We start from the raw sequence: 10,514 nt of genomic DNA, 5'->3' as shown, positions 1-10,514 counted from the left end.
ATATATATATATATATATATATATATATATATATATATATATATATGGGGCATGATGTGTTCACTTTATAAGTTTAGAGATTTCATGCATAATAATGGTTACTCCAATTACACTGTAATCAAAATCAAGCGAAATATATTAATTATTAATTCCCAATTCATTAGATCTGTTTATGTCAAAGATTATCATCATCCTTTGATAATTTATTAATTTGATGTCAAGCTTTTTACTCTTGAAGTTCTTTCTCTTTCCTTCTTGTTCAACCTAAAATTTTAAAATAAGTATTTTTTTTTATATATATTATTCACGTGTCTTATTAAATGCGTCATTTAGATTTACAATTTGATTTTATTTGTAGACATTCCGGAGTGTAGTAGTAACAAACACAATTGCGATAGTGAAGATCATTGTCGTGAAACTCCGGGCTCTTTTGAATGTTTCTGTCCTCACGGACTTATCGGAAATGGAACAAAAGAAGGCGGAGGATGTCACCCAACGCAGCCTGCCGATGCTTTTACGAAGATCGTTATCGGTAAGTAAATAAAAAATTAGAAAAAGTCTCTTCAATAATTCTTTTTTGACAATTTTTTGACAACACATATATGATAGTTTGTGATTAATCCGATTCAAATATTTTTTGAGTAATTCTTCCTGTACCTCATTCATCTCTTCGTGCACCTCCTTTGTCAAGTAATCATTAAGTGTTACTTTTTTTTTGTTATTAAATAATTAAAAGAGATCCTGCATTCCTTTCTTCTTATTAATATTTTCAAACCCTACACCCCCCCTTTTTCTTCTCTCTTCTCCGAGTGCTTCTCCTCCTCTCCTTCATTTGCTTCTCACATTCTTTTCTTCTCTTCCATTGATTCTGCGTTCCGTAAGTTTGTATGTGATATTTGTATATACTGCTTGTATGTGCTACTTGCGGCCTTAACTTAGAATTGTGATTAAGAACATAGTGTTGGAAGTATAATTAGATAACTAGTCTCACTTGAAAACGTAGTTAAAAGCTCACTGCAAATTGAAAATGCGCTTTATAATTGGCTGCAATTGGAAATGTTGCAATTGGAAATGCAGGAACCGCAGCTTGAATTGCGGTTCATTTCCACCGCCGCTTGAATTGCGGTTCATTTCCACCGCTGTTCGAGTTGTGGTCAAGTGTGCTTTACCTATATTCTACCCACTTTTTTAAATGTATATAAAGGACTTTCTTTTATTGGTCCATGTGTTTTACTTGTGCACCAGTTTCAGAAAAAAATTTAGGTCCTCTTTTTATTTCTTTTAGAATAATAAAATTAAAAATACTTATTTTTTTTTCTATTTCTTTTTCTTGGTCTCATTTGTTTGGTGGGGTTGAGAGGGAAAGATAATTATTTTTGATGGAACTGCGCAAAGTTGACGTTAATTATTTAAGAATATTTATATAACTTTTTGAGAATTAAATAATAATTTGGTATATTTATTATAAATGTTAATTTTTTATTATATTAAATTATGATATAAAATTAATGTGATATTTTTACTCCATTAATATTTTCGAAACTCTCTGAAACAAAGAAACAGTGAAGAAAATGATAATCTAACAGTGAAAAAATTTTCAAAATAGGAAAGGAAATACATGTAGGAAATGAACCGCAATTCAAGCTGCGGTGGGAATGAACCGCACTTCAAGCTGCGGTGGGAATGAACCGCAATTCAAGCTGCGGTGGGAATGAACCGCAATTCAAGCTGCGGTGGAAATGAACCACAATTCAAGCTGCGGTTACCGCATTTCCAATTGCTAAAGCGCATTTTAAAATGCAGTGAACTTTTAATTGAGTTTTCAAGTGCCACAAGTTATCTAACTAGAGTTCCAATACTATGTTCTTAACCACACTTCCAAGTTAAGGTTATCACGTACAAACTTAGGGAACTCAGAATCAACGGAAGAGAAAAAGAGACTGTGAGAAGTAAATGAAGGAGAGGAGGAGAAGCACTCAGAGAAGAGAGAAGAAAAAGGGGGAGTGTAGGGTTTGAAAGTATCAATAAGGAGAGAGGAATGGATGATCTCTTTTAATTATTTAATGATTATCTGACAAAGGAGGTGCAGGAAGAGATGAGTGAGGTGTAGGAAGAATCACTCATATTTTTTTAGAATAAATTCAAACGGACCAATAGAATTGTGACACGTGTCCTGTTGTAAAAAAGTTGTTAAAAAAGAATTGTTAAAATATCATTATCCTAAAAAATTTATTTCAGTTTTGATGTTTTAAAAAAATGGTTATTCAACACTGAATTAATAAAATAATTTGTGGTTATGAAAAGGAAGTGTGACTATGAAACCTTGAATACAAATACTCATTTAACATATAATATATTAACAGTTTACTTTTATTTATATTTTTTTAACTTGAAATATTATTGTGTTATTAAAGTAAAATTATAATTTTGGACAGATATCAAAGTGTATTTTTTTATATAAAAAAAAATGAGTTATTAAAATATTCTCACTCTATTGTATAATTGCTTTATTCATATTCATACTTTGGTAACAGGTGCCGGTGTAGGGTTAATTGCTCTGTTCATAGTGATTTCTTGGTTGTACTTAATGTACCAAAAAAGGAAAGTCTTGAAATTAAAGCAGAAGTTTTTTCAGCAGAACGGAGGTATCATTCTGAGACAACAACTCTCCGCAAAAGAAGACTCATCTCAAACCACTACAATTTTCAGTGCAGAACAACTTCAGAAAGCCACCAACAATTTTGATGAGAGCTTAATCATAGGTAAAGGAGGTTATGGTACAGTTTTCAAAGGATTTCTCTCCAACAACAAAGTCGTAGCAATCAAAAAGTCCAAAATAGTGGATCAGAGCCAGGTGGAACAATTCATTAATGAGGTCATTATCCTGTCACAGATTAATCACAGGAATGTGGTCAAACTCTTGGGATGTTGTCTGGAGACAGAAGTTCCTTTACTAGTCTATGAATTTGTTAACAATGGCACCCTTTTTGATTATTTACATAACCAAGGTCAGGGAGTAAATGTGTCATGGAAAACACGTCTAAGGATAGCTACAGAAGCTTCTGCTGCTCTATCATATTTGCACTCAGCAGCTTCCATACCCATCATCCACAGAGATGTGAAGACTGCTAACATACTCTTAGATGATACTTACACTGCCAAAGTTTCTGACTTTGGAGCTTCAAGATTGGTTCCACTTGACCAAACTGAAATAGCCACAATTGTGCAAGGAACCTTTGGGTATTTAGACCCAGAATACATGCAATCAAGCCAGTTGACTGAAAAGAGTGATGTCTATAGCTTTGGGGTGGTTCTTGTAGAGTTGCTAACGGGGGAGAAACCTTTCTCTTTTGACAGGGCAGAAGAGAAAAGAAGTCTTACAGTTCACTTTCTATGTAGCTTGAAAGAGGATCGTCTGTTTGATGTTCTTCAGGTCGGACTTTTGGATGAAGAAAACCAGCAGGAGATTATGCAGGTTGCTATTCTTGCTGCTAGATGCCTGAGACTTACAGGGGAGGAAAGACCTACCATGAAGGAATTGACAATGGAATTAGAAGGAATAAAGCTTACAGAGAAACACCCTTGGACCAATACAGGAAGGAACTTTGAGGAGAGTGAATACTTGCTTTATGAGGCACAAAGCTCTTATGAACATGGTGATAGTAGTAGTGGCCAACAAAGTACTGGATATGATACCTTGAGAGAACTTGAACTAATTGACTTTGGTAATGGAAGATAATGTTATTGTAATTTTAAATAAAGAAAAGTCTAGAATGGTTTTTGAGTTTTTCTAAGTAAGGTAAGAAAGTTTATAATTATGAAAGGTGTAGAAAATCCTTTGTCCATTCTACTTGACATTAGTAAGAAAATTTGAGTCTTTTCTAATTCTGATTTCTTCCTCTAACAAAGTGATATCACGGCTAGGTTTGATATAAAGAGTTGAAAAAAAAAAGATTTGAGAGAAAATAAAAAAGAAAAGAAAGGGAGTTGAGAGAAAAATAAAAAAGCAGAAAAAAAAATTGAGAGAAAAAAAAGAGTTGAGAAAAAAAAAAAGAGTTGAGAGATGAAGAGAAATGGGTGTACTACCTTCCAATTTTTTCGTCTTTGAAATGATAATTATGAAAAATGGATCTTTCATATGGAAGCATTGTTAGACTTTCAAGGTGCTTGAGATATTGGAAAATAAAGGTATGAAGAGCCTCAAGATGAAGAACCTTATCTTAAGAGAAGGTATAAACTTTGTTGAAAGCGGAAAGAAATATCAACAAGTCCTTTGATGGAAATCCATTTAGGGCATTCCATTCAAATGAGTACTAATTAAAGTTAAGGCTAAGAAAGGAGAGTGAAGAAAGACTTTTTCTTGATTTTCTTTTCCTAAGTCTTAGAATGATTTCTTTTTAATATTTATATGATTGTTTTGTAGGGTCCAATAAGGCTAGGACACCATGGACTATCCAACCTAAGAAGAAGGACAAAGAAGTCATTTACACAAAGGAAAGGGGGGCGAGTTTAGCAAGATTGGAGCTATCTCAAGTAATGCACATGCTTCACACCGTCACAACATCTGAAACGTGATTTGGCTGAAACCGTTGTTGCACCTCCATGGACGATTGCATTACTTCATCCAGAAGCATGAACATGCATCCCTCACTGCTGCCACGTGGAAAGATCTGCACTTCTTCCATTGTCATCTGCACGGTTCCTAGCATAGGTCTTCCATTATAAATAAGAAATGTAACAAACTATGAAATCACTTTTGGAATGAATATGAGTTTATTATGCTGAAGCATTTTCCAGCACACAGACTCTACACCAAAGGTCACTCTAATTGAGCTTTCCCTCCTCCACTTAGCTCCCTTCCAGTGAAGGTTGCCTGAGCTAGTTTCCACACCACCAAACAACTCTTCCTTCACCATTGCATCCTTTGAATACATGCTTCCACTACTGCCAAGTCGTAAACACTTCATCCGTTGCTTGTTATCTCTGCATCATCGTTGTTCAACTTCGAATTACATCTTCCGCTGCATTCAAATCTGAATCCATGGCTGGAGCTACTCAAATCTGAATCAATTTCAGATTATTGCTCAAAGGTAAAGGCGATTGTCAACTAGCTAATTGAAGAAATATGGAGACAAAAAGGAATATGTTCGTGTGATAGAGAAAATCCTTTGTTCCTTGACTACATTGTATGTGTGATTGAAGAGTCAAAAGATCTTGAATCCATGAGTCTTGAAGGGTTAGAAAGTTCTCTAAACTCATGAAGAAAGAATGAACAACAAACTAGAAGAGTCATCGGAACAAGCCCTTAAAGCTTAGGCTTCTTTGAAGAAAATAGAGGATTTAGGTGTAACACCCCTAATGGAATGCCACATGTAAACGAATAATGCACAAATTATATAAATCGTTGTCATCAATTTTTTTTCTTAAAGTAACACTGTGAAAGCAAAACCATAATTGTTTCAAATTTTAATACATCGTCACAAAACAAACCTTACATAACTTTTTAAAAGTCAAATGTTCGAAAAGAAAACGAACTTTAAATATAAAAGCCCCGACAAATTATTTATTCTTCATCTCTTATCGCTACTTTAATTCAGCCTCATCTACAACATTATCTACTCCTGCACAAATACAACCACTGTAGATGGAACTACAACCATAATAGGCAAGGATGCATGACTAGAAAATATATCAAAAGCACATACACAAGATAATATTATCAATCATAGACTATATCAGTCATCACATCACATTACATTGCATTAGTCAAATCATAACCCAAATCGTACACAAACCATGTCGTTTCCTTGAACTTTGTCATACAAACCAGCTTCGTAAAACAAGACGATTTGAGTCGTCTTTCATCGCAACTTCAGACCTATCTCCTTGACTCCTCAAGGACTAACGGTTAAAAACCCCGATACTACGCACACTGGTGAACTATACTCAACACGAGCCGAAACCATTGGATGATACATCTAACACTTTATTTCCTTATGCGGGAGGAAGGGTGACACTTGAATCTTTGTTTCCACACGAGGCCCAAACTCTTTAACACATTGCAATACGAAAAGTTCCCATGCATTCGACAAAATTACAAGGAAATAACATACTTTATGTACACATCACAATCTCATACATATTCTTAATAACATGCATAAAACCGGCCAAACCAAATGGTAAATTATCACAACACATGCATAAAACAGTTGTACTAATGCACCCGTGATAACAGTTCAAAAACCGTTATTTTCATACTTAATTTTGATACAAAATACACCTTTTATGACTTAGAAATTGGCTTGAAATCATGCAAATTGCTTTAGTTAGGTTACAAGAGAGTCAAAGGTGGTTTTAGAGATATTATGCTTTGTTTTTCCTTGTTTTGACAGGATTAGACGAAAATTGAATGATGGAAAGTGGAGTAGGAAGGAGTTGGACTCAAGAAAGGATGAAAAAAGATGTAAAGGAAGAATCGCAGCCACTGCTCAACGCCAGTTTCAGCGCCGAGCGCCAGCTTTGTGAAGAAAGTCATTGTCAGACACTTAAGCGCCAACGTTGAGGGGAAAAGATAGAGTCACGTCTACCGCTGAGCGTCAAATCCAGCGCTGAGCGTCAAATCCAGTGTTGAGCGTTGGCCTTTTTAAAAGCAGCACTGTCAAACGCCTGGGCGTGAACGCTGAGCGTCCCACTTGAGTGTCGCACCTACTGTTGAGCGGTGAAACCAGCGTTGAGCGCTGTAGTTGGGCTTGGGCCTATTTTCTGTAATTTTTCACAGATTATAAATAGACTTGTGCGAACCTTAGGGTTATCTATTGGCAGATAAAAGACGCAGAAACACCCATTCTCACACCTTGGAGGAGGATCTTGGATGCAAAAACTCTAATCTTTCAATTCTAAGGTTATATCTTTCATATTTTCCATTCAATTCATATAGTTTCACCATGACAATGGTGAACTAAGCCCTTTGTTGTTGGGGAATGATGTAATCCTATTAAAACTCTCTTATATCAAAGTTCTTATTTTATTCATATACTTTTGTTATCAATAGTTTGAGTTTTCTTTTCTATACTTTATGCTTACATTGTTTAACTCATTCAATGTCATGATCATTGATTTTTTCGATATGGACACATACGAGAAAATCTAGACATGAGGGAATTCTCTTGATTAGCAATATTATCTAGACATAAGAATAGGACGGTCAATTGCTTTAAGCTTCTATGCACTGAAATACATGACTAATTACTAGGGAGACTAGACATAGTAAACTAGTAATAGGGAGTAGGCTCTCTTTGCCGAGACATCGGGTTTAGAGTAAATTAGAAAGTTGCATGAACATTGATAACAAAGTTGAATTTAATAAGAATAGTAGATATAAAAGAGTGGATTAGGATGAAACCGTAAACCCCAGCAACACGATTCATCCATATCTTTATCTGTCAATTGATCAAGCTCTTGCATTTGCATGTTTATTTTAGTTTTTGCATTATAAACTCGAAATTCATTCTTTGTCAAGTCTTAAGAAATCAATTCACATAAACGATTAGGCCTAAGAGTCCCTTGGGAAATGATATTCGGACTTACCGTCTATTTATTACTTGATACAATCTGGTACACTTGTCAGGGTGTTAACAACCCGCTTGAAAATAATGAGTTCAAACCTTTGTCCACTAATAGAACATTTTTGGTGCACCCTCTGTTTTTAATAAAATCACATTACACAAAAGCCCAACACCATTATTGCGCACAACCCTTTTTCTTCTAAATATATTCCACTTCCAACCACTTAGGTTGTGGGTCTCACTGGTACTATTTTAATTTAATTTTTCTCTTACACCTAGGGCATGCCTCACGCAGGTCCCCCAATTTCCCCCTTTCTCTCATTTTCCCCTCCCTTTTACATAAATCACCTACACCTCTCTTAGTTTTCTTTTCTTTTTTTCCTTTTATTTATTTTTTTCTGTTTTAACTTAAACCCAACAATTCACTCTCTTATTCATTTCGCACTCCAACATTCACATGAACATCTCTATCTCTCTTTTCCTTTTTTCTTCTTTTTCAACTATCAATATTCTAACACCCATTTATGTGAAGAAACCCATGCACCTATTCTCTCTCTTTTCTTTTTCATTTTTTAAACCAAACTTAATCCTTCATCTTTTTCCCTCTCTCCTTTATGTAATACATGTACCTCAATTTACCAACTCTCGTAAACCCTCCCATCCTCTCTGTTTTCTTTTGTTTTTCAAAACCAAACTCTCATTTCCACTCATTGTTTCATGTAAACCCAAACACACCTCTCACTCTTCCACTTTTACTTTTCACACTTTCAACCAAGAACCTGAGGCTCCCTTCCCACTTCTCCTTTTTTTTTAACAACCCATCCTCTTCTCTTCTACCTTTCTTTTCCACCCACTCCAAACTCTCACCTTCACTCTTACTTATCTACTGGCACGTGAATTATCCATCCATGTAAGTGCACCAATATTTTCTTCATTTAACTCAAGGGCACACCACACTTCATCCCTATTCTTATTTCTTGCTTCTTTTTAAAACAAGCAAAACTTGATTTACTTTGCCTATTTTTTTGGTCACCTTTTGCACTTTTTGTGATGGCTAATTGAGTTTATAAGTAATGCTTGGTGTTTACTTCATCAATGAACACATTTGGGCCTTAAATTGTTGAGTAAAATAGTCATTTAGGTGCTTTACAAAAACTGAGGTCGGGTCAATGACCATTGATGCCTTTTTGATGCCTTGGTAATCGATTACAGGGGTCTTATAATCGATTACTAGTGGCTTGAAGGCCATTTGTATAGAAAGTTCAACCTCACTCCATAGTTGGATGAACAACATTCCTCATGAAGGTTTTTCCTTTGTTGATGGTTATTTTTTCGATTTTATAACATGGGTGAGTGAGTTGAAAGTTAATGGGTGTGTTCTCTCCAACAAAGATGATGTTAGTCCATTGATTTGTTGACAAAAATGTCCGTTTAGGTGGTTTGCTCCAACTGAGGTCAGGTTCATGACCATTGATGCCTTTCTCATGCTTAGTAATCGATTATAGGGGTCATGTAATCGATTACCAAGGCCTTAAGGGCTATTTGTTCAAATTGTTCAACGTAACTCCTTAACTAGAACAACACCACTCCCCATGATGGTTTTTGCTCTATTTTTGTTTAATTTTTCCATTTTTTGAGATGGGTGAGTAAGTTCAATACTATTGGGTGTGTTCCCTGTACCAGTGATGAGGTTAGACCATTGATTTCTTCAAACAAAATGTCCATTTAGGTGGTTTGCTCCAACTAAGGTGAGGTGCATCTCCATTGTTCCCTTTTTAAAGGCCTAGTAATCGATTACATGGGTCATGTAATTGATTACTAGGGGCTTGAGGGCCATTTGTACATAAAATATGACTCCCCAACAGGAACAACATCACTCCCCATGATGGTTTTGCTCTACTTTTTTGAATTTTTCCATTTTTTGAGATGGGTGAGTGAGTTCAATACTATTGGGTAAGTTCCCTGCACCAATGATGAGGTTAGGCCATTGATTAAAAAAATGTCTATTTAGGTGGTTTAGTCCAATTGAGGTGAGGTGCATGATCATTGTTCCCTTTTTAAAGGTCTAGTAATCGATTACATGGGTCATGTAATCGATTACCACAGGCTTGAGGGACATTTGTACAGAAAGTTCAATGTGACTCCTTAGTTGGAACAACACTTCCCATGATGGTTTTTGCTCTATTTTTGTTTAACTTTTCCACTTTTTGAGATGTGTGAATGAATTTAATGTTATTGGGTGTGTTTTTACACGAATGATGAGGTTAGGCCATTGATTTTTTCAAAAAAAAAAATGTCTACTTAAATGGTTTGCTCCAACTGAGATGAGGTGCACGACCGTTGTTCCCTTTTTGAAGGCCTGATAATCGATTATAAGAGTCATGTAATCGATTATCAAGGGCTTGAGGGTCATTGGGTCATTTGTACAGAAAGGTCAACATGACTCTTCAACTAGAACAACAATACTCCCTAATTGGAACTACAACACTCCCCATGATGCTTTTTGCTATGTTTTTGTTGAATTTTTTCATTTTTTGAGATAAGTGAGTGTGTTCAATTTTATTATATGTGTTCCCTACACCAATGATGAGGTTAGGCCATTGATTTCTTCAAAATAATGTCCATTTGGGTGGTTTGCTCCAAGTGAGGTGAGGTGCATAACCATTTTTCCCTTTTTGAAGGCATGGTAATCGATTACAAGGGTTATGTAATTGATTACTAGGGACTTGTGGGTCACTTGTACAGAAAGTTTAACGTGACTCCCTAGCTGTAACAAAAACACTCTCCATGATGATTTTTATTCTGTTTTGTGACATTTTTTCCATTTTATGAGATGGGTGAGTGAGTTCAATGTGAATGAATGGTGTTTAAGTGCAATGATGGTCCTATTACCCATTTTTTTTCAATTTTTCGATTTTCTATTTTTTTGGACTTCACCTATCTCGTTCC

The 10,514-nt window shown here is 35.4% G+C and overlaps 1 protein-coding gene across 1 annotated transcript in view; it reads left to right on the top strand.

Moving 5' to 3' along the window:
* LOC106763656 (putative wall-associated receptor kinase-like 16) overlaps positions 1-3,800 on the top strand; it is a 5,885-nt gene extending 2,085 nt beyond the window's left edge. Inside the window, exons 2-3 of the mRNA XM_022782217.1 lie at positions 359-532; positions 2,535-3,800. Coding sequence (XP_022637938.1) covers positions 359-532; positions 2,535-3,739 — 1,379 coding nt within the window. The 3' untranslated portion in view covers positions 3,740-3,800. The remainder of the gene's footprint in view (positions 1-358; positions 533-2,534) is intronic.
* Positions 3,801-10,514: the final 6,714 nt, after the last annotated feature.

This window comes from Vigna radiata, chromosome 6 (genome assembly GCF_000741045.1).
Source record: "Vigna radiata var. radiata cultivar VC1973A chromosome 6, Vradiata_ver6, whole genome shotgun sequence".
NCBI classification, from domain to species: domain Eukaryota; kingdom Viridiplantae; phylum Streptophyta; class Magnoliopsida; order Fabales; family Fabaceae; genus Vigna; species Vigna radiata.
The sequence above is the reverse complement of the archived record's forward strand: the minus strand, read 5'-3'. Positions and strand labels throughout refer to the sequence as shown.